The sequence below is a fragment of the Orbicella faveolata genome, unplaced genomic scaffold (genome assembly GCF_042242905.1).
Source record: "Orbicella faveolata isolate gen_17 unplaced genomic scaffold, um_ofav_v1 contig_47, whole genome shotgun sequence".
NCBI lineage: Eukaryota > Metazoa > Cnidaria > Anthozoa > Scleractinia > Merulinidae > Orbicella > Orbicella faveolata.
Window position 1 is genome coordinate 16,171,891 of NW_028301577.1, and position 24,918 is coordinate 16,196,808.

The 24,918-nt window shown below is 39.8% G+C and overlaps 2 protein-coding genes across 2 annotated transcripts; one reads left to right on the top strand and one right to left on the bottom strand.

The window, feature by feature from the left end:
- The first annotated feature begins 46 nt into the window (after window positions 1-46).
- On the top strand, window positions 47-24,227 carry LOC110040923 (uncharacterized). The gene is made up of 17 exons (XM_020746184.2): window positions 47-314; window positions 2,025-2,316; window positions 3,292-3,618; window positions 4,139-4,262; window positions 5,090-5,263; window positions 5,672-5,755; window positions 6,882-7,058; window positions 7,436-7,516; window positions 8,214-8,400; window positions 9,818-10,043; window positions 10,711-10,841; window positions 11,735-11,841; window positions 12,542-12,644; window positions 13,437-13,579; window positions 18,687-18,779; window positions 21,221-21,305; window positions 22,325-24,227. Exons 1-17 carry the CDS (start codon window positions 96-98, stop codon window positions 22,448-22,450), a joined length of 2,679 nt encoding a protein of 892 aa, XP_020601843.2. The 5' UTR covers window positions 47-95; the 3' UTR covers window positions 22,451-24,227.
- On the bottom strand, window positions 14,216-17,520 carry LOC110040924 (high affinity cationic amino acid transporter 1-like). Its single transcript, XM_020746185.2, has 2 exons — window positions 15,435-17,520; window positions 14,216-14,785 (listed from the first exon to the last, which is right to left on the bottom strand). The coding sequence occupies exons 1-2, from the start codon at window positions 17,146-17,148 to the stop codon at window positions 14,580-14,582; spliced, it is 1,920 nt and encodes a 639-aa protein (XP_020601844.2). The 5' UTR covers window positions 17,149-17,520; the 3' UTR covers window positions 14,216-14,579.
- Window positions 24,228-24,918: the final 691 nt, after the last annotated feature.

Here is a 24,918-nt window from a genome sequence, read left to right on the forward strand (position 1 = left end):
TGATTACAAGCTTTCGCGCCAAAAGTTGTCAAAGGATCGTTCTCTAAACCCGCTCCAGTCCTTTAACCGTTTGGAACGCGCGCCACGATGTAAACATGGCTTCTAGCTGCGATGCAATAAAAGACAGGAAAAAACAAGATAACAGCCAATTAGTGAACTGTTTTAGGGCCGAAATCATCTTAAAGAGGAAAGATGATAACAGTGTACTTCTCTGGAAATGCAGCAATGATAGTCAGTGGGAATTACCGCGGTTTATTCTAAAAGAAAATGAAAGTTTTCGGGAAGGGATTCACAGATGGTCTTCAAGTCATCTGGTACGTAAAGCTTCTTTCAGTATTAATGTTTTAGTTGCTTGTACATTGTTTTGTTTGTTGTTGTTTATTCATTGTGTCTTTCTTTAACCTTACATGCCCCTCAAATCATGTATCACCACCACAACAGCTAAATATGATATTTCGAGTATTTTTGTAAATATTATTAAAATTGAAAGTAACGAAAATGTATTATTCATGTCATTCATAATCATTAACATCTGTTTATATTTATACAGATGTTTCTATTTAAAATAATTTGCCCTGCATGCATCACACCATTCTTGTCTGAAATCCATTTAGTCAAATTATATGAAGAAGATATAGCTGACCACTTTCAATTCTTCCTCAGTTCTGATTGGCTAGTTAAACCAAAGCCAATAAATGAAATAAATAAATAAAATAAAATAAATATGTTCCAGGGGAGCTTCAGGACATACCAGTATCCACTGTTCTGGCAGTACGAGCAACCTTTTGTTTCTACATTATTCTAAGACATGGACATCTGCTTGAATAGCACCTGATTTCCCTCATCAGGACCTGATTTCCCACAAAACTTACAGAAACTGACAAACATAGATTTTAATTTCAGTACCTAACTAGTACTATGTATCCCTGGGGTGGGTACTCCCGGAAAAATTGGGTGGGAGTGTGCAACCCCCTTCCCAAAACTCTTACCCTATTTATGACCAAAATTTGCAATTTTCCCTACCCTATTTATGACCTGACCAAAAATTTTATATTCTATTTATGACCTGACCAATCAATACTCAAATCAATGCTCTGTTTTAGACATACCTTAAAATAATTATTAGTTCTCTAGTTCAGACCAATGTTAAATTGCCATAAATGTAATTTGTGAAGGGCTTTTGTTCATGGTCTTACTAATCATGATCAAAAAGTAGCTTCTGAAAAATATACCCAGTTCATTAGACTAGAATGTAGAAACTATACCCTATTTATGACCAAAATGGCCAAAATCAATACCCTATTTATGACCAAAACGGCTGAAAAACCATACCCTTTTGGGCCGCACATACCTATATAGCTCATATGAGAGATTACGCCCCCCCCCCCCCCCCCCCCGGATGTATCTCTCCTCAATGGCTGGCTTTTTTGTCTTTTAATGGCTATATAATCTCCTGGTAACAGCAGTGGTCAGTAAATAGATTCCTAGTTTTCACAATATGTAGCAATATTATTAGTGGAAGAGATTCAGCAAAATATAGTGATTTGTCTTTGGTGAGCAGATCAAATTATTATTTGCCAAATAGTAATTATTGATCTTCAAGATACTGACAAATCATGATATTTTGTGATAACTATCATTTGATGAACAAGTTTTATTTCATTTTAAAATTACTCTCTGACAGCCCAGGGATGCGGTCTGACATTTTTTCACACAAGAGCTTAGTTGCAATTACACATTCATGAGCAGAATATTATTTGCAGCATACTGGTTGTGTAATGGATCTTTTATTAACCAATTAAGCTTGCTTTGGACTCTATTGGAAGAATATCAACCATCTGACTTTTCTGTATGTGCAGTATGTCACTGTGTTTAATCTGTATTAATATTACAAAGACCTCGATGGCTGATATTCTCTTGGTATAGCCTTCATATGTGGTTAATAAGATACATAAATTTAGCAATCAACTGTTAATCATGGATGAGAACCTGAGGCTGATTGTGTTTCAACTTTGCTTTTTCAGGGTGGAGATGTTCAGGTCAATCTTCATGGTGTAGCTGGCATCAAGCATTGCATCAATGACACAGGCAGAATCATGATATTAATGCTTTACGTGTCTTGCTCTAATTGTCAGAACCTCTTTTCAGAAACAGATAAAGAATCAGAAGATCATTCTGTTTGTAAACTTAGCAACTCAAACAATCAGCTAGTAAGTGCCTGTGGATCAACCTTTAAGTGGTTCTCCAATTGTGAAGCTTGTAGTGATGCTATGAAAGGTGATGTCTGTAACTGGGTGAAAAAGGCTGTGAGTCAAGGTAGAAATAATTTTTATTTTTATTTGTAAGGCTTGTGCTTTTTATTTGTAATAAATATTACTGGAGGTTGCATTCAAGGTTACACAATAATCTTTAATTACCTATAATGTAATGGTTTTCCCTTTTGAAATTTGAAAACATACACTCATCACCCCCTTAGCCTTGGCCTATCAGTGTAGATGTCTCTTCTGTCATGCAGAGGACAAGAAACAGGATGCCTGCATGTAGACTATCCCCTTTTCCCTCCCAGTTGTAGTGTTGTGTTCTGTGAAAACATATGCCTCCTATTGCAACATTGCTAGTGTTTAGTGGAGAAGGTGATTGTGTAGTTCCAGAAAATATCCATACCTCCCCCACGAAAGGGATTTTTTCTAAGACCCCCTGACCCCTCTGAAAATTTGTATTAAGCTTCGTACATTTTTTCTTCTTGTCAATACACTATATTACCTGACCATTTTTCACTAATTAATGTATGTGTAATTTTTTTGCATGTGTGTGTGTGCTTTGTGTGGTGCTACATGTGTCTTTTCTTATTTTCTCTTCTAATCTGACCCAAATAAGTAACTGCTTTAATCATTAAGGATGGGTGCCCAGTCTTGTTAGCCCATCAAGGCTATTTCGGGCAGTCAAGTACTCATTTTTATTTTAAACTTATTTTTTGTCACACTTAAAGTTTAGGCAAGAGTACAAATAAAGTTGTTGTTGTTGTTGTTGTTACAGAACCCCCCACCCCCAGGAAATTCCAATCCTTTCTGAGGGGGGAGTATGGATATTTACTGGAACTGCACATTGATATAATTCAGAAAATGAAGCCATTGTATAAACTTTTTCCCGGGGGCTTAAATTAGCTTGCTGAGAAATACAGATAATAAGTTATAATGCCGTGCAGTGGAAGGGGTTTTAACGCGTGCAAAACAGGGATTGAGAAGACCTTTTGTCCAATTTTGATCTGGTGTAATTTTTCCTTTTTTGCAGAATTGGTAGTTTTGGAAGTTTCAGAGGAGTTCATTAACCTTTCAGGTGCAAAAGAGGAATCAACAGTCAACAGATGTTATGAAAAAACTGTTACAAACAATGCAAAAGTTTCAAACAGCACATGTCCTTCTGGATTGCAGTATCATCCAAAACTGTGCAAAGTATCTATGGGCGAAAATGTCTCTCTGGAGCATGGCAGAGTAACAAGGGAACAGAATTTAGGAGGCATAATTTTAAATGACAGTAAAACTTCTCACAGACCTCATAGGGACAGTTTTGGTTCTGCTATGGAAAAATTAGTGGAGTCAGCTCATTTTGGAAAACTAGGTACAGTTATTTATAATAATTAAAATAGTATGTAACCATGTACTAAAGGTAAGCCCTTGCACCAGGAAGTTTGCTGCTACTGGCAGCTAGGCAACTCTTTGCGCAGTGAATAGCTGGCATCAAGAAGTAGCGATCACCCTTCCTCTGGTCCCTACTTTAAATATTTGTCACACGGGTGATGCTGCCAGTGGTACAAGGCTTCAACCGGTATAGCTCAGTGGACTATAGAGGTACAAGAGTTACCACACGGCTAATTGATGATGATTCCTTTGAAGTGAACCTGAAATACTTAGCAGTAACTGTAGCAGAATTTGACCAGCTAAAAGTGACAAGACTGCCAAACACCAAGTAGCTGCAAATCCAACCGTGACTAAAGTTGAAAGTGTAATAACTTCACTGATTTTGAGAGTAGTACAACTTAAATGGAATGCTTTTCAACTGAGACATGTTCTTAAAAGATGTCTAACTTTTAAGTGCTTGTGCAGTACTTTGTTCTCAATAGTTTGTTCTTGTTTCACAGAAAAAGAATTTCTTAAAAGGAAATTTGAGAAGTATTGTAACAGAGAAAATGTTGTTAAACTTGAGGGGTTTTCCTTGCTTATGGAAGAACTTGGGATGACAGAAGGATACAAAGACTTGTTTAGGTAAGACTGAACTGTACGTTGGCATTTTGTACAATGGGCTAACAAAGTGATTACTTATTCACATGATGTCATCTAAAAGTTGGAAGTTAAGGTAAAGTCTGCATGCATATGAGCTAAGTGGCTCATCAGGCCAGAGCCTATAACAGTTTCTGTTGCATGAAGCGACTAGGAGTATTTCTACTCCCCCCTGGATGGGATGCTAGTCCATCGCAGGGTTACCCCCCAGCATTAAATTCGTCGCTACCAATTTAATATACACCTGGGTGCAGAGAGGCACTGTGAGAGTAAAGTATCTTGCCCAAGAACACAATGCAATGTCCCCGGCCAGGGCTCAAACCCTGACCGCTAGATTTGGAGAAGAGCGCACTGACCATAAGGCCACCACTCATAATAAATTTCTTCTTTTGGGCACTTGGCATCCATGCATGTGATTAATATGTTGAGTACATTATAATGATTTAAGGGTACTGATCAGTTAATGTACTGTAGTTAGAGAATTTAGGGGCAACAGATTGTTAAAGCTGAGACTCGCCAAGATACTGTAACCATTGTTTGAAAATTGGAGACTGTGACTCAAATGAAATTAGACTCTGAGATAGAAAGAAACCCATAAAAAAAGACTTGCAACTCATCACAAAATATTCCAAGATTATTACTATTGATCATTTCAAAAGTTAACAAGACCCAAGATTTTCTATAGGTACCATTTGACACTGCTAGAATCTACCTTGAGATCCATGCTAATGAGCTTGTGCAAGGTTATACAGGTGTTATAATGGTGTTATTGTATTGATCCTATGCTTTGATACATGTATGTTTATCTTCAGAGCATTTGACTTTAACCATTGTAATCAACTGACATATCAAGAAGTCCTCTTTGGAGTTGCAGCCATGGATCCTTCTACGCCTCATGGGGGGCCATCTGGGGAACTGCGATGCAGATATATTTTCAGGTTCTATTCTGCTGAACAAGAAGCTTTTCTTTCCTTTGAAGAATTCAAGTGAGTTGTAGTTGCTGAGCAGTGCTAGTAGTATAACCGTAGTAAAACTAAACCTGTTCATAATCACATCTGGCCGGTCACAGAAGTAACACAGTGAAAAAATTGGAACTTGAAGAAGAATCATAGAACTGGTGCAAACTGTGGGAAAAATAGGCAATTTGTGATTGGTTTTGGTTTTGCCCATGTTCATCTGGAAGAGAGAATGATCGCTTTGTTTTAAACAAAATTCAAATTATATGGTGCTCAGCAGAAGCAACAACAAACAGTGTTCAAGAAAAGATGTCAAAAAGGCAACAAAGATTAAGTCCAGCAGGTGAAAGTCAAGATATTATTCATTTTAAGATGAATGAAGTGGGTTATAACTGTTTCTGACTCCCAGTAATGTTATTGTTTTCTTTCACTGTACAGATTAATGATAAAAGATATTCAGCATTTGAAAGGAGGGAGTGTAAAAGACTCAGACATTCTACAGGAAGCAAGGAACAAGGCCAAGTATGTGAATTTAAACTTTAAACTTTAATACATAGATTTAGGCCAGCCTAAAAGCCTAGCTCCTGGGCCAGGTTGTTCAGAGCCCGATCAAGCTAACCCAGGAAAAGGGAGAATTTTGATTTGAGTTTTGTAACTTTGTGGTGAGGTTCTCTGTATATTGTTTGTCCTTCTTTTTTGAGTTTTAATGATTACCATATACACAAAAGAAAGCAGCCAAAAACATTTGTATAGAGGAAAAAGTTATAATTTGGTTAACTTTTAATCCTGGGTTAGCGTTAACCGGCTTCCGAACAATCCTGCCCTGTTTTCAACAAGTTAACCTGACATAAGCCCCTGATCCAATCGAAAACCAGCACTCGGTGGTGATGAGATGTAAACTTGAGCCCACGATGTGGTTATGTGATACTGGTTAGCGGATATCTTGTTTTGACAGGTGTCAATTGATAATAACATGGATGTCTAATATCAAAGAAGTACACGGTATGTCTCTGTCAAACTATTATTTGGAGTATGGCTGCCATGTTATGCGACTCCGTCGTCACCGTCGTGCATACGCGCCCACGAGCAATACCGCTATCCATGATAACCATGAGAAAATCAATTCATGGGTTTCCTTTTCTTTCCGATATGATTATGGGGCTCCGCTTGGCGGCCCTTTGAGCCGCCGGAGCTCCACCGCTAATATATTCATCCTCTCAGAGGTTTTTCAGAAACTATTTACAGTAATAATGAGATTTTAAACCACATCAAATGAGTTTAATACGATAGTGGTATGTCATGGCAATTTAGTGTGAAATTTCGTGTGATATGGAAGTGATAAATAGTAAATATTTTGCACAAACATCAAAGTCAGTCAAGTGGGTGAATGTTGGGTTCTTTTGATAACTTCTACTTCTTTTAAGTCCCCCACTGGAGAAAGGGTTGCTAAATATATCTTAGTTCTATCTTTTGTACCTACATGTTTGACTTGTACACAGTCTTTACTCATTGCAAATGGTTCAATTTCCAGTCATTTTTTGCACCCACATTCCTCCCAACGATTACAGATAATGGATGTTGAAAACCTTGAAAGCTAGGATAGGTTTTGTTGATTAATTTGGGTTTTTTTTTTTGTTCTAATTGTCAGACTTTTTGGATCCGGCTACACAGACAAACTCCCTTTGGTAGAGTTTTTAGAAACAGTGGGAAGCCTGAAGTTCCGTGGAACATCTGTGCTGTTCCGTCTGCCTGTGTCAATCATCAAACTTGCTCAAGATGAAATGTATCAAAGTCTAACTGAGGACAAAGGGGCACTGATTACCAGGTAGATAAGTGCGCATGCTCTATGATTATACAGTCACGTGAATTTCCAGGTAAATAAACATTGCAAGCGGAAGTGTTAAACTAATGGTAACAGGTGTGAGCTATAGAGGCTGGTTGTGGCTCTGACAAAATCGTTTTCTCTAAGAAACGTCGAAGTAAACCAAACAGAGCATTTAAGTGCGCGTGCGGAATTCAAACTGTATGATACATGTGGGAAGTATAACTTCTTTAGCTGTTACTGCAGTTGAGTCTGTGATCAAATACTCCTTTGTTTAAAGAGGCATAGGTAAGAAGCGAAAGGGTTGTTTGTTCATCAAACCGCTGATAACTGCAATAACCACAATTTTCTGATGTTTTTGACGTATGTGTGTATTGCAGATCCAAGTCCCCAGTTAAAAAGAGACGGAGTAACGAAATAAATGATACTATGGACTTTCAAGGAAACGGCTTTCCAATTGAGTAAGTAAAACTTTTGCACATAATAAGTGACTTTTCTGTAATTCTGTTTTGTTGTTCAGCTTTGTGAAAACAGCAGTTTTTTATGGACTTTCATCTGTCTTGTTCGAAGCAGCATTGCCGTTTTGATTTAGCGTTTTTAATTTGAAGCCGCGAGTTATGTTTTAATATTACGAAGGAGGAGATAAACTTAGAGCTTAATTAAATAATTTGTCCACCAGAGAATGCTAAAAATTTACCAATTTACGTCAGGTCGGTTTTCCACCCCGTTGGAAAGCTTTTTGACTGGTCTGAAACTGTAGTGACTGTCACACAATTCTATAAACAGAAATGGCGATCGAAAGGAAAGGAAAAGTAGAAGAGAAAATAAACGGAGAGAAAACCTCTTTTGGATCTCATTGCCCCTTTAAAGTAAAGTAAAACTTTATTTAAACAGGGTAGCCCGTTCAGCTCAAAGGCTTGTATCCATAGGGGCCCTGTATAAATAACATCAGGTTAAAAATACAAATTTATGTACACAGATTAAAACTTTATAACTATACGTTAAAAACTAAAACTACGTTGAAAATCTAATTACAATACTAATACTAAAATACTAATACTCTTTCCCTCGGGGAAAGAGAAAGATGAAGGAAGGAGGTGTTGTGGAAGGTAATATGTGATATTAACAGTTCTAGTATGTTCATTCATGCACTTTCAGAGCCTTTACAGAAAAGTACGAGCTTGCTACTCACACGGTTAAAGTACGTCGAAGTGGAATGCTGAGTGACGTCAGTGTATTGTGGGATATGAATAACAGCAACATGGTAACAGGAAGTGCTCAGAGTGAACTGGTGACTAGTAAACTCAAGATAGAAAGGCTTCCGTCAATCAACTGTTTTAACAAGGTGTGTGTGTGTGACTTCACTTGAATGGTAAAGACCTGCCAGATTTGATGATTGTGGCCTATCGTCTTATGTTTTACGACTTAAAACCTTGAAAATGACGGTGAAATCGAGCATTACAGTACGCCTTTTTCATACAAATGGGGTAAGGTAAAGTCTGTATATGAGCCAAGTGCGGGGTACGAGCCAAGTGGCCTATCAGTCCGGGACGTATCCCGGTTTCCGTAGCATGAAGCGACTAGGAGTATTTCTACTCCCTCCTGGATGGGATGTCAGTCCATCCCAGGGTTACCCCCCAGAATTAATTTCGCCGGTACCCATTTATACACCTGGGTGGAGAGAGGCACTGTGAGAGTTTAAGTGTCTTGCCCGAGAACACAACGCAATGTCCCCGGCTAGGGGCCCGTTTCTCGAAGGTCCCGAAACGTTTTCGCACCCGAAAACCCGTAGCAAAATCTTAAACAGAGGTTCTCTTCATTCAAGGAGGTTCAGTCGTACACACCACTCGGTTTTTAGGTACAGATCATCCTGAAAAATGGTTTTGCGGGTCCGAAAAGTTTCCCGGGCTTGAGGCCACCGCGCCTCCCACGATGGGACTACAGATGGGACTACACTTTATTTTTGTCACATATCAGAAGTCAAGTTCTGTTTCAATCGTGACCATTATTGACTTTACGTTCTCAGAATTTGCTTCGTAGCCTTTTGTTTAATGTGTTTCGCGTTTTTATCAATTTTAAACCCGGTTTATATGAATTCTAAGCCCCTTTATTTAACCCCGTATGTAAAGAAACTCAAGGAAGTCTATTTTAACATTTGTTCGAACGTTGTCCTGTAGTAAACAGCATCTAAGTGCCGCAAGTATTTCGTCGATAAAAGAATCAGTCCGTATCTTGTATCTGAGAAAAATTCGTAAATAGGGAACTTTTAAAAAATGGTTAGTTTACGGTGTAGTTATTTTTCTGACTTAATTTTGACATTTTTTCAGTTCCCCCAATCCCACTCATAGGGGCTAAAATTAATTTCCGTGTGTTTTTATTTTTTCTCTTCCATGAAAAAGCCGGATTATTCTTGTTTCCGGCTCACAAGCTGAACAGCTGTTAATAATGAAGACATTTTAAGTTCTCCTCTCCGCTTTGGAGTATTCCAGGGTAAACATCCAAAATAAATAGGCTTCATCAAGGTCATCAAGGCCTAGGATTGTAGTAGACCATACACCTAACTGATAAACAGCGTGCATTTGCGCTGATTAACTTCTTAAACTTGCGATACTTTTTGTAATCACCACAATTTGTAAAATTGCAAATCACGTGAGAAATTTCCTCTGTCTAGGGTTGCATTTGGCGTAATTACTGCACCATTATATCTAACTTGTATAGTTCAATGTTTTAATAAAGATGTTTTATACTATTTAATTCTCAAGCAATCAGATGCCAACCAAATGCTGTCAGCCCTGAGGTACTTCGAGCGGGCGATAAAAGTGACCCCCAACAGTGGTAAATCAGGGGGGCCCAAGGAGAGCTTCAGCTGGGGGTTCGTGGAAATGGCGTCCCTAGGGAACTGTCTGGTGTGCATATGTCGGACCCTACTGGAGATTATTCAGAAGGAGCCTCGACTAATAAGAGTCAAGTCACCCACATACATCGTAGGTCAGTCGCATCTCTTGTAATTTGACTTTCAGTTGAAAGGATATAAGTTGGTTTAGATTTGTTTGTGCTGATCAATGCGTTTAATTAAACTGCCCGGGTGAACTTCCAAATACGTTTAAGAAAAGATTTTTTGCGAAGTCCCCAGTCACTGCATCTCTTAATTTTGCCCTCTGTGTCTTTTTTTTTTGGCAAGATTTAACTGTAACTTAATCCGAAACAAAATTGCGTCAAAAGTTATCACGACACAACGATACTTAAGTCAAAACCTCGAAGAACGGTATTCATGATTCATTGAGTAAATGAAGGCCAGTGTAAATGACCCCGAAAAACTGTTGGGCTGAATATGTAATGACAGGGTCCTATTTCCAAACAAAATATGAAGAGTTATCCCTCGCTACTCATTAGCTCATTAAACGTTTTGTTTGGTAACGTTCTCGTGGCCGGTCCTGGTTAGCTCAAGCCTTCTAATGTGCCGAGTCACTTTAGTGGAAATACTTGTAATTTCATGTAATAAACTAACCGGAACTTGAAGTTAGTTATAACGGGCACCAAGCGCGGGAAAACACGCAACCCGCGGCAGAAAAGCCGTGTTAGGCAAATAAAGATTTGATCGTGGTTTTGCTCTTATTTGGCATCAAGGTTCTAATCTCTCAGTTTGTTTTCTCAGGTGATCTTCACGGTAATTTCCATGACTTGGTCTGTTTTGAGAAGGTTTTGTGGCGTATGGGCCCAGTTCTGACGCCTGCTAGTTTCATGTTCCTTGGAGACTACGTTGATCGAGGGGAGAATGGACTAGAGGTAAGTTTACCCGGCAGCGTGGGGCCAGCCCGGCTCCTAATTTGCTCGTGGTGTAGTTTTTTCTAGACCCATGCCCCTACTCAGCCAACTCCTCTGGCAGACCTCACGCCGAGCATATAGAAGACCATTGTCTCGAGGGATACAGCCTGTAATCCCAAGAGGGCAGAGACTGGGCAAGATAGTTCCATCCTGCCCGCTTGGGTAGCTAATCACAGCGTAGGGGGATGTTATTTTACCAGCTCACGGAAAATAAATATAACTGATAGAATTTTTAAAAAATGGACAACAACTTTAAGTTTAAAACAAGACATGTTTCGATCGTTCAACGATCATCTTCAGTTGTGAATTCGTTTACAAGTTCGGTTGAATTAATACAAGCAATGGGGTATAAGTAAAATAGAATATTTAACAAATTGACGTCGGTTTTTCATGCGTCTGTCCTATTATTGATCATGAAATTCGTCTTAACATTGTCAAAGTAGCTGTGGATATAGTAGGTAACAATGCTCTTTCTGTGACGAAGAAAAGGTTGCTTTGGAATCTGAATGTTGATGAACGTCCATCCTGTCTGTCTGTTTGTCCGTCTTTCTGTCTGTCTGTCTGCCTTTCTGTCTTCTTGCCTGCCTTTTTGTCTGTCTGTCTGTTTGCCGTTCTGTCTGCCTGCCTTTTTTTCTGTCTGTTTGTTTGCCGTTCTGTCTGCCTGCCTTTTTGTCTGTCTGTCTGTCTGGCTGGCTGGCTGGCTGGCTTTCCGTTTGAATAAAGAACATTGTCCATCCTGGGCCATTCTATCCCAATCTTCCTAATCTGTTTAATCACCAGTATGTATAACCTAGAAGATTAAACTTCAACTTGTTTGTAATTTCATGGTGATATGATGTAGTCGTTCCCTGCAGGTTGTTGCATACTTGTTCGCCCAGAAAGTTCTCGCTCCATCAAAGTTTTTCCTGATTCGCGGTAACCACGAGACCAGAGACATCCAGAAAATGTTTACCTTTCACAGGTAATTTAAAGCCGGGCAGAAGACGTGGAACTTTGTATCTAGAGACTGTCTTTGGACCTGTTAATATAAAGAAGGGTGGGGCAGAATAAGGTGACAAGCAATTTGCTGTGGTTATTTCTTCTAAGCTTTATCCTTGTAATATGAAGACTGGGGAGAATAGATAAGCCAGTTACTGATAAGCCAGTTACTGTAGAAACCCGCTTATAAGGGCGTAATTTTTGAGAACCTGTTAGGCTCAGATTTCCACTTATACACTTTAACAAAAGAAACTCTTGTAGCGTAAAATTTCAAATAGGTTCGTACTTTATAGAATTTATTCGTAAATCAAATAGATATGGTTTGTATATGTTTAGATTACAGTCATTTAGATATAATTATACGCATATTTTTCTATAAACCATAGACGGTACCAATATTCTTCTAGCAATAGAAACATTTGTTGTAAAGAAAACAAGAAACTGTTTTAACCTTTTGAGGATAACTTGGAAAAATGTAGCTTCTTATATGCGGGTTTTTACTATAAATGCCTTCGATATTGACATTGGAGAGAAGTTTTTGAGAAGATGTTATGATGTAGTAACATTAACACGACGTATTAGTCTTGTAATAAGATTAATCATATAGAATGAGACCCTGACTTCACACGGAAGAAGTTAACTTTGACTAACCTCCGGTTTTTTTTTCGGGTTCTGCTTGTCAGTGAATGTATACAAAAGTTTGGCGCTGAACTGGGCGAGGAGGTGTGGGAAGCAGTGAACGCCATTTTTGATGTTCTACCACTGGCTGCCATTGTAGACAATAAGGTAAAACTTTCATCCGCTTGATGCATAACTGAATGTAGTGTTGATTCTCTCTAGATTAATCAAGCCTTGAATCCACCGATTTTGGTTACATGATGTACGTAAAAAGTGCTCAGAAAACTCGCGACAACTTCGATTGCGTGCGCAAAATTAGGAATATCACATTTATCTGCATGTAATTGACCTGGGCCCGTTTCTCGAAGGTCCCGAAAAGTGTTCGCACCCGGAAAGCCATAGCAAAATCTCAAACCTTATGATTACAGAGCTGTTTTCTCAGTTCACATATTCTTAATATGAACAGAAGTTCTCTTCATACAAGAAGTATCAGGCGAGTACAACTCGCTGTTTTTAGATAGAGATTAATGAAAAATGGCTTTGCGGGCCCGAAATGTTCCCGGGGCTTTTAAGACAGGGCTCGTCCGTTACAGATTGTAAAAAATATATGTCTGCTGGCTTCTACTTCGTGCACTAGACACAGATTACGTAAAATGAAAGACACAAAAGACAAGAAACAATATCGAACCAAAATGGTATGACGTACGAACAATTTGCTGTCATTTGTACATGGCTATCCCAGAATAAAATCACGTGTGTTAGCACTCTCAGGGGAGGGGGAGGGAGAGAGAGAGAGCTATTTTTATGGTGTTATCTTCCAGTATTTTAGTTTAATTGCCAACTGTGACCACTTGCTATATTTGACTTTGCTCATTGTAAACTCATTACTCCACTATCGTTAATTAGTCATTCAAGGTAATTGGAAAATTTTACAAATTCTGCCGTTGTTTATATTTGCAGATCTTTTGTGTTCATGGGGGTATTCCGCTGCCCAGTCAAGGCGGTGGGCTTGTCTCTTCTATCGACAACATTCCCAGTGTTCTATTCGATCCGGAGAAGCAAAGTAGCTTGGCCTGGGAGCTTATGTGGGGCGATCCTTTACGGTACTTACCTATACTGAAAAATGAAATTTTAAAAAATACTTAATTGACTCAAAAATCTTGCTATCTAGCTTAAACGACATTTGGTAATTTTGAAAATTGATTCAAAAAGTATTATTTTCTCATGATTTGTGTGAGCCTTAAAAATATTTAGTAGAAGGCGTTCCCTTGAATCCGCCGCTACTGTCTCATGAACATGAGTAATGGCGGCGTGCATATCCTTGTGATACCCCGGGAAACAAACGTTTCCCTCTGTGGCGTAAACAGACCATGACAGGGGCAGTACAGTGTTGAATTTGAAGGTGTTTCTTATCTCTACTTTCCTGTGGCTTTTTGATGTGGGAAATTGGCAGCAGTGGTGTTGCCAATGTCACCTGTTAAGAATTCCATTTTAAAGTTGTTCACGTCTTGTCACTCGTGGAGAATTTCGCCAAAACTGAGGAGGTGGCTCTACCTCCAGCTTTCGCGCGGCCATTCTCTTACTCGAGTGTTTGCATCTTGTTTTACTCGAAAAGCGCAGGAGGAATGATGAGGGAACTTTCATAGTCTGACCTCAGCATGGTGGGACTCGTGTTATCCGCTCGCATCTTTCATGCACCCTTTTGTCGCGTTTTAGGCAATTTTTAAATGACTTAGCCATTTTGCAACAAGTAATTTAATAAACAGCCGCTTTGTAGCTGCTTTCAAATCATTACTTGAATAAAAATAAATATCGAACACTGGTTAAAGCACCTTCAAGAAATAATATTTCGAATTTGATTTTTTTTCCAGGATAAATAAGCTCCCTTTCATTTTCTCTTTAAAAATTATTCATTGTTCACACTAAACAAAACTGAAGCAACTAGTTATGTCCTTATTTAATAAGGTTGCTAGGTAACCCGGTATGATTGACAGATTGGGTATATATATATATACACAAACAATATCGAGTGAAAAGTGTATAGTATGTCACGTGATGTAACTGTTCAGAGCAAGAAAAAGAATCATTCAATCCCTGTGCTCTTTAATGAGCATCATCCTCGCTCGTCAATAAGTTAGACTGGAATCCTTCATCATCGTTCTCGCTGTCGCTGGTCGGTGACAGAGGTCCTTCGTCACTGCTTGGTGTCCCGGTACGCTTTGGCTGAGTGAGTCGCTGTAGAAAGTCACCATCTCCATTTAAGGCTTGTTTACTATGATGGATGCCGTACATGAAGTAAATAGCCATACCTTCAAGCACACAACATATTCATTAGATTGCGTTGTGCACATTCAAGAGTTGCAAGGTTAAAATATTAATAAAACATCCCAAATCTTTGCAAGGTAGTTTTCATTTGAGTAGCCACGCATCAGGGTTTTGCACTCAAACCTGAGGGTTAATATCTATTCTTTCATTTCAGTGGTCACACACTAGATTCACATTTGAACTATGGACACGTAGGAATGAACTGGTAACTAGTTTGAGTCCCCAGTCCCCACCCCTACTCAGTGTGCTGTGTCACTACAAGCATGCTTTCTGTTCACAGCTAACACGTTTTTGTCCAATCATCACCCGCGCAATTTCTCCAGTGAATCGGGTTTGTGTTCTCCACGAGAAAAGAGCGAGAGATAGTCGAGCTAGTCAAGATTTAAGTTATTTATAACCTTTGTCTCGGATTTCAAGATCTTATCGACTTGTAGATTTTGGTAGAGCATGGGGAAAAAGTAGCTCAATTCCTTGTTTTTAGTTTGGCTTTGCTAAAGTTTGAGTCATGTTCTTTAGACTTAGCAGAAGTGTTAAACATGCAAACTGTCTATCTCTATAAAGCTAGGCGGAGATTTGGGTCAACTTGGTGGTTTAACACAAAGTCACTACAGCAAGAGAAAACAAAACACATACCAATAAACATCCAGGCAGCAAACCGGGCCCAGGTCCACCGAGACAAATTAGTTAGCAGATAGATATTTGTAAAGATACTGGTCAGTGGAACAAACGGAGTGCATGGTACTGCGTGTATAACTCTCATCTGCCTGGTCGGCAGCAGGAACAGTAACACCAATGAAAGGACACCAATAAGCGCCATTAGACAAGAGACAAATATGACGACAGGATTCTGTTGTGCGATGTGAGGCAAGCCACTGCCAGGAGATACGGTCATACAAAAACCGTAAACGGAAAAGAGAAGGCAGGCTGACGCAAGCCCCGCCATGCGATGTGTTTCCTGGTTTGGTGTCTCCCCTAGCTTGGGGCGCAAGTCGTTTTTAGTTCTTTGGCTTGTTAATGATTTAGAGAATCGTTTCTTTATCCCACTACTTAGCTTTACACAGCAAGTGGCAGTTTCGTCATCTGTCGTATCGTCCTCTTCGACATCGTCCTGAAATTTCGACGAAGAAGGTCTGTAGCGCTCAAGTAAAACAGCTAGCGATACTGCAGTGTAGGCCATAAGTGTTCCTATAGACAGCATCTCAACCAGGTCATTGAGATCTAGGAATAAAACAATTCCTGCCGCGCTGATGCCGAAAATTAACGCAGCTCTTAAAGGGATCTGAGTTCTGTTACTGATCTTAGCTAAACTTTGAAATAAAAGTCCATCATTTGCCATGGCGTAAATTAAACGGGTGCCGGCGTAGGTGAAGGTGAGTATAGCGGTTGACATTCCAAAGAATCCACCGATGGCAACAAAGTATTTGCCAACTTTGAAACCCGTATAACTGAATGCGTCAGGTAGCGGACTGTAGAAACTGAGCTGGTTGTACGGAATAATCAGTGTCAATATCGCTGCAGTAATCAGGTATATGAACACACCAATGTACGTGCTCACAGCATTAGCGAATGGGACGGCTCTTAGAGGATTCTTCGTTTCTTCACTGGCGGAGTTAATGATGTCGAAACCGAGAAACGCAAAATAAGAAAGAGATGCGCCTTGCATGATGCCATCGAATCCGAACGGCGCGAATTTTTCAAGTGTCTCCCAATTAGTTGTGTCCATGAAGTAGAATCCAGACACTACAATAAACAACACCACCAGCAGATTGATCAGAGTCGCAAATCGCATGAACAAGGCTGGTTTTCGTGGCCCTGTGGCAGCCATAAGAGCGAAGAAAATAACGATACCAAAAGCTATGAAATCTGGAAACCGTCGAAACCCTTTCACGGTCCAATTAGCCACATTTTCCGTCATGAAATCTGAGATTCGATCGCCGCTAACAGAATTCACAAACTTGCTAAATTCATTTCCCAGCAGTGCGCTAGCGAGAACGTTTTCCAAAATAAGGTTCCATCCAATTATAAAAGCCCATATCTCACCCAGAGCGAGGTATGTATACAAATACGATGATCCAGTCTTTGAGACTCGAGCGGAGAACTCGGCGTAACACAGCGAAGACAAAATAGCTGGGACTGCTGCTATCATGAGAGAAATCACAATGGCTGGCCCTGCTGTATCTCGAGCGATTTGTCCTGTGGCTACGTACAAACCAGGTCCTAACATGGAACCCATTCCCAGCAAAATGACATCCAGGACAGTCAAACACCGGTTGAAATATGTGTCTTCGTCTGTTAGATCGCCCTTTCGCGAGCGAAAGACAAGTTTTAAAAAGTTTGCACAACTCATGTGGACTGCCTAGTGACTGAGTTTTCACCTACACAAAGAAGGCGAGGTTATTAAATTTGTTCTCCTGAATGTGGTCCCATTTGTTCAAACACCTCTTTATCCGGCGATCACTTGGTGTGTTGTTGTCAGTATAGTAGTCGATTCAACCGCTTGTCTGCATTCTTCCCTCCAAATTTTGTTACTCAGACGACAGATTCTCTTGAAATTCTTCGAGCGGAGAAAGAAACATTCAAGGGTACATCTCAAACGCTATAATGCTCCGGGACTTTCTGGTCTTCACTTGGTGTCAAGCAGAACTGAAAAATCCCGTTCCGTCTCTGCTCCACTACACCCATTTATTCCTCCTCTACAACTATGCAAAAATTAACTTTCAAATTAGCTATATTACGTGTCACCGCTGTTGTTAGTTCGCTTTGTTGACCTTGTACAAGCTCGACCGCTATCTGTGTAAATATTCGCGGGAACGTTCTTTCATCTTGACTCACAGGCTTCAGTTGAGGCGTTTGCATTGTCACGGAAAAAGAAATGTTTGTTCTACCAAAAAAAACATTGACTTGTTGTTAAGTAACTTAAGGGAAGGGAAGCGAAAATATCTCTTGATTGAATCGTATCTATTGTTCAAAATTATATAACACCCTTTTATTCAAATTAGGCGGCAATAACGTAGCATCTTGATGGCGTTCCATATCATTAACCAGCCTCAAGTCTTTCACTTGCTGTCAGTTATTTTACAATCGACAGGCAGTTTTCATTGTGATGTCATTGCACCTCAACTGTTATTCTTTCCTTTTCTCTTTATTTCCGTTTTGATCCTGGTGAGCTGTAAATAACAAATGTCACAATTAGCAAACAACGTCACACGCCTCGGTATCTTGAATACAGTCACTTTGCTGAAACGGAAGTTCAATACTTTAAATGAGTTTCTCAAAGCTAGAAAATTTCTTTTCAGGTTTTGTTGGTGTGAATCTACTCCAATTCCTAGGTCGTCATTATGTGCTTTCCCGAATTTCTGAGAATTGTGCTGAAAATTGTACTCTCTAGAAACTGCAGTGGTTCAAGGAAACAGACATCTCTTTCCGAGCGCTTCACTTCCTTCCTCTCTGAAAGGGAAGTTTCGTCTTTGTCCTCGAAAGTGCATGGGTTCACAAGAGAATAAACATTTTGTTTTCTTTGTTGACGAGCCGTTGGTCGTCATTGGTTAGCTGTAGAGTATTGTTTGTTTTTTTGTATCGGCGCTTGTGTACCAGCACACCAGGACAGGACTGTCGTCTGAGAGACGAGCGGAAAAATTCCATACTGTAGTGTCTTAGATTGTGTGCTTTATTTAGCGAATCTAAGGCTATACGAATCTGAAAGGGATTTATTATTAGTATGTATTTTTTGGACTCAAAACTTAGACTCCTCTTACAAGAGTGGAGGGACTAAAAGGCTCCGCAGCGTCATGAACACCGGGCGAGTAGAATGAGCGGTTGTTTTCACAGCCGAGTTAAGAAATAGAGATTTAAGACTGAGGTTGATCTGAAATTCTTGTGTTGTAGGTCAGAGGACGTTAATCCTGAAGTTGTGAAGGAACTGAAGAGAAACGAGGGGTTTGTTTTCAACCAGAGAAGAAGTACCGCTCATTTGTTCAGGTGGGTGTGACGCGTGGTGACATTGTTAAATGACATTTTCGAGATCGTAATTAAGTGAATTTAAGGAACTTTAAGACTACGTTCCAACTGTTTATCGAAAATCCTCTCTCTTAATTTCTGGATTATATTGTCAAATACCATGCACCAAGTACACAAATGAGCTGGGATGAAAAGATTTTACAGAGCCAAGTAGAACAAGTGTTTTGGGGATCAGGTACAGCATCACAAGAGGGTCTATTGTACTCTGGCGGTTTGAGTGCCGTTTTGCGGGTACATTCACATTTATATAATAATAATAATAATTGTCGCGGCTAATCGCCGTCGCAAAGTACAGCAACGACGCAACTCAACAAGGTCGAACCGAAAGCATACATTGGCGCCTCTGGCAGCCGCTATACGGTCCATGTGTGACCTTGGAGCACGGCTTACAGCCAGCTGGAATCAGCTGTATGTTGGTTTTTGCTGAGGGGGAAAACCGGAGAACCCGGAGAAAAACCCTCGAAGCAGAGAAGAGAACCAACACAAACTCAACCCACTTATGGCGTCGGGTCCGGGAATCGAACCCGGGCCACATTGGTGGGAGGCGAGTGCTCTCACCACTGCGCCATCCCTGCTCCCCAAATATGGCGATGTGCGTTGAAGAAATTATCGAGCGTTTGCGGGAAACCATAAATTTAGCTCGCGGTTTACGGTTTTTGCGTGTTTTTGTGGCGGTCATTCAAACAGAGTTAAGAGGCTGACAAGAAAGCCGTCAAAACTTGTACTTTTACTGCTCGAGTAATCCTTGTGAACAGCCATAAGACTGAGAAACACGACTATTGAGCTCACATATCGTAACAAATTTGCTACGTACTGTTAAAAGATCGGTTATGATAATCGTTCTACTAGTAGGCGGTTTCTGTTTTTAGAAGAATAAAGTGTTTAATTATAATTATAATGGCTCTATTTAATATGCCGATAAACTGATGCGTACCCGCGATCCTTTCTCGGTAAGCGCCCGCGCGCGAAAGATAAGCATTTATTTACGTTTCTCACGTCGCTTTTGTCAGCATTAAACTGAAATTGTCCTCCAACCATGAAGGTAAAATAATTTATACTTAGGAAAAAATGGTTTATTTTGTGTGATGAATTAAAAACGCAATTTGCCGAAATCAGTTCGCGAGTGGTCCATCTTAGTGGTTTGTCTTACAAAATTCGGACTGCTCAGGGAACCAATCAGAGTTGTCCTCTCACCCAGGACCGGCTCAGCGATATAATAAGGTGGTTTACGGAAGTGGATTACAGATCTTCAAATTTGATGTAGTGAAGGATGCCAAGAAATGAAAGCTGTCATTCTGGTGAAATCGTGAAGCTTTTAGTTAGCTTTTGGAAAAAAAAAAAGTTTATATACAGTTATTAAAAATTGAATCATTCGATTGTGTAATTCAAGAGTTTTTATTGGCTTAGCCATCATGGTATATGAGCCATTATACCATGTTCTACAAATATGGTAAAACATGCTAAGTGTGCCCGTATTTTTTTTGTTTTTTGGGAAGGGGGGCGTTTTTATTTCTATTTCAGTTTAGTTTTCTATATTTTGGAGGCGTTTTTGATAAAACAATTATTCCACTCACACTTGCTGGATAGAGATGATTATAGCACACTGGGCGCTACGCGCCTCGTTGGATATCTATCATTTCATTTCCAACGCGCGCTCGTGGAATGATTGTTAATTATACTCTGCCAAATATCAGCACAAGCGTTCTATGATCTTTATCTGCCATTTTATTTGATATTGTTATTTAAATATGAAGCAATCTGAATTGATGTGTTGATGTGGTCATAATCAAAGCATTCGGGTCTTCAGATTCATATGAACATAGATACCCACAGAAGCTCAGCTTTATATAATTTAGCGTAAAACCTTGATGAGAACGTGTTCTGTAGCTTTGTAAGTTGAGTGTTGTTTGTCATTATGCTGTTCTGCTGTTTCCTCGACGTTCCACTGGCAGGGGCTGGGATAAGGAAATGGTAAGGGGTACGACTATAAACTACACGGACTTTTATTTTGAAATGGAGAGTTCTGCAGTATTTATGAGAAATGGTTGTAACCCCTTGCATAGCAGGATGGGAAACAGCTAAAAGAAATTCCCTACCTGTAACCCTGACTTTATGTCCATAGAAATCCTCCCAGGAACTCTCATCTTTTCTTTCCAGTTTTACTCCATTCTCCCTTCTCCTCCCCGGTGAAAGACACCTGGAATTGAGGAGCCTGGTCACGTGGATAGATGTTGTTTCGTTATCGGCTATTTCATAACTCTTTTGGCATTCCCCAGGGCATTGTTTCATGCGCCAAATGATTTGCTTTACATGAAACACCGAACACGTGTTGCCTGCAATCTTGCGTTGGCCCCAAATCAGTCCATAGCTTATACCCAGTTCTTTGTTGTTTTGTTTTCTAGCGCGGACGCCTTGGACGCCTTCTTGAAAAGGAATCAACTCACCCACGTAATCAGGGCGCATGAAGTACAGCAAGCTGGTTTTCAGGTTAGTACATAGAAGTAATTTCTTTACCTAAACAGAAGAATCACGTGTTCTTATTGCTTAAGGTATGACACTAATGACTCTGATAAAGTAATGGGAAGAGAATAGACTGGTGACCATTTCAGCCAATTTCTAATAGTGCAGGCGTCAATTGAAGGCACGACTTCTTCATTGTCAATCTTAACAGCCAGAGAAAATCTGTGGACGGATTTGAGAAATCGCATTCTCGACAGCTTTTTCTGGATTTAAAAATAGGCTTAAGAAAAAACAACCAATTATTTCCCTGTCAAGCTTAGATTACAAGAAATCCCGCAATGTTGTGTGTGCACGCGTTCGTGTACTAATAACGGGAGAAAATTTGTACAGCTTCTGCAATAAGGATGCGCAGTGCTGTCCTTTGGATTTATCTTAAGCCCCTTCTCCCTTTTTCCTATAACTAGGCTTCGACTTCTTTAGAACTTTGGACGCTTTGGACGCTATTCAACCAAACATTCCGGTACTTTCGAAACGGCAGCAAATGGTACAGACATTTCCTTGGAAAGTTTCCGGAAACTTCGAACGCGAACCTTTGGAAATCCCGGGAGGAAATCAAATTGTCGGCCGTGGGGATAGTGGTATACCAATATACCTGAAAAGGAAAACCCATTATACCCCAAATTACCCCTCAGATTCATGCGGAATACCAAAATTTGGAAAAGCGTGATATACTTTATGTCCATAAAAGGCCCAATTCTGGCGTCAAAATACCGTATACTCTATTGAAAATCCCCCTGTGCACTGTATATCCAAAAAACCTGGTCGACCCTGAGGTAAGAAATGTTCAAAAATTTGGTTATGTCTGGTCAGGTTGTCCTCTTTTCCGGAAATTCCAGAAAATATTGCTCCATTCGCCACTGGAAATTTCTAGGAATTCAAGCTGGAATTTTTGGCGAAAGTGCTCTGCATTTGCAAATCTAGAGAAAAGATTCGGAGATGTACTTCTACAAAGTTTCGCTCTTGCTTTCACTGTTATTACTTACCAGGTTCAACAGAACGGCAAACTGCTGACTGTGTTCTCGTCGTCGCAGTACTGCGGGGGTTCAAATGAAGCGGCCTGCATCCTGGCACATCAAAACAAACTGCGCACAATCCGACTGGATACCACGTGACCAACATTACACAGTTTGCATAGGTACCCAAGTTCAAAGAATAATGGATACTGCCCCGTCGTTGAGTTTTGAATTGTTTGTGGGTTTTATTTAAAGAATAATATTCAATAGAGTGAATTATTTATCTAAAAGAATATTATTGCAAATGATGTTTAAATTAAGGTCGCATTTTTAACGTCAGTGTACCTCTTAATTATAGTTAAAGTTGTAAACTTTATTAGGCACTGTAACGGCTGCCTAAATGATAAAATCACTATATAGTCGTTTTTGTAACATCCGAACTGAAGGAAACGTTAGAAAATAACTTAGGTATGAGAATTTTACAAGAGCAATGATTATCGACGGTTAAGATTTGGACTGGATACAAATCGTGTTCTTGGTATTAGACTGGAACTAGCTTGCAATAGAGACTCATGCTCATTGCCTGATTTCAAAGCGAAAAGGACTAGGTAAGAGTCTGTAAATTATGGGATAAGCAACTATTGATCCACATAGTCGGAAAGAGCACACCGAGATTCACAAAATCCCCAAGTTTGGTGTTAATCAGGCTAGTTTTGACTGAGATACAGCCATTTAAAAACGTCAAAATTAACAAAGAAATGTTTGGTCATCCGGACACACTCCGACACAGCGTCCGGATGGCCATACATTTCTTTGTAAATTTTGACATTTTTAAATGGCCGTATCTTGCTTACTGTTGGGTCTATTTACACTAAACCCGGGGATTTTGTAAAGCTTGATCTGCACTTTATGACTATGTGGATCAATAGTTGCTAATCCCATAATTTACAGACTCGTACCTAGTCCTTTTCGGTTTGAAATCAGGCATTAGTTGCAGGCTAGTTCCAGTCCTATACCGAGAGTACGAATATGGTCTTTTGCAAGGAACTAGGAGGAACTTGCATCGGAATTAGGAGCAATACAATCAAAATTGCCTTATTTTTCCTCTCAGAAGTTTTGTTTGTAGTTAAAACTAGGACTTAAAACGCGTTTAGAGTGTGTAACCTTTTTATGACATTTGAGATAGGTTTGTACTGACTTTAAACTCTCTCACCGAAGCCAATCGAATCTGCACATGCCCGTTGTTGTAGCACAGCTACATTATAACTCGACCTTTATTTTGTCGGTGTTATATTAACGTTTCGTTGTATCATCAGTTTTACAAGTTGTAAACATAAAAACTAATTACTGCGTCCCTTCTCTACAACTCACCTCAGGACAATGTCTAAAGAGAAATAATGACATTCCCAGAGTTAGAGATTTTGTGGAGGAAAACGCGGCATTTAGATGAAGTCTAAACCGATTGGAGCATAGTTAATATAGGAAAATGGTTAGGAAGGCCGGTAAACATCAAAGAAGCAGACAAACAGGTTAAGATTTACGTTGGAAGGCCCTTGACCCTGCAGGTCTTTTGTTTTATGCTCATTGACTATGCATGAATTACATAATCGCAGTGCTTCTATTGATTAGTTGCATGAGCACACGTAACCAACTTTTGTATTTTGCCAGGTTTTGTGCAGGGTCAACCCCAAAATAGCCAACAAAAACATACAACAAAGAACTTTGCCAAGTTTCCTAACCATCTCCCTCAATTCACTATGTTGGAGCTACAACGTGATTTAAGAAAACGTTCCTCAGTCTGAACAAGCTGAAGTTGCTTTTGAATTAGTGATGTTCTTTGTAGGTCACTATTATTAAAAATAGAACGGGATAGTTTATTTTCAAAGTAACTCTAAGCGGCTCAAATTCCGCAATAAACCAAGTTTTTTTCCCCAAACTGTGTCTCTTTTTCATTCTCCCTATAGAGATAAAGCTTTAGCGTGTAACCGAGGGGAGATCAACCCCAGCGTACAAAAGGTGGGGGCTAGCACATAACGTTTCGGATTTTTTGTGATAGCGAACTTACGAAAGCATTCACCATAGGCAATGAGGAGGAATGTTCAGCTCCTATGGAGGATTGCACGGGAGGAATGTCAATAAAAACTGTAACTACGGCCGAATATGCACAGGTGATTATTAGAGACTTACAGAGTGCTTATAAGAACAATGCTCAACAGAGCTTACCACCTATCCTCCACTTGGGAGTACTTCTTCAGCGAATGCGCACGTTTGAAAGATCTTTTCCTCAAACTACAGTACTCTGCACATCTTGTTGACTCCACCATTTCACGGTTTTTGACCTCGGTGACAAATGCTACTGAAAGCAAAAAAAAATCACGCTAACAGTCGTATTGACAGTACTAGGATTGTACTACCGTTTAAAGATAAAAAAAAAGACAACTACGAGGTTTGAGCAAAAAAAGAGGAAAAACATTACAGCCGGTATTCACGAGCAGAAAAATTGAGGACGATGTGAAGATGCGCGAGGGAAAGCCCCCGCTAATCAACCAGCAAAGCGTTGTGTATTTATTCCAGTGTGGCTTGTACGATGTAAGCTATGTCGGCTACACTCACCGGCACCTATTTCA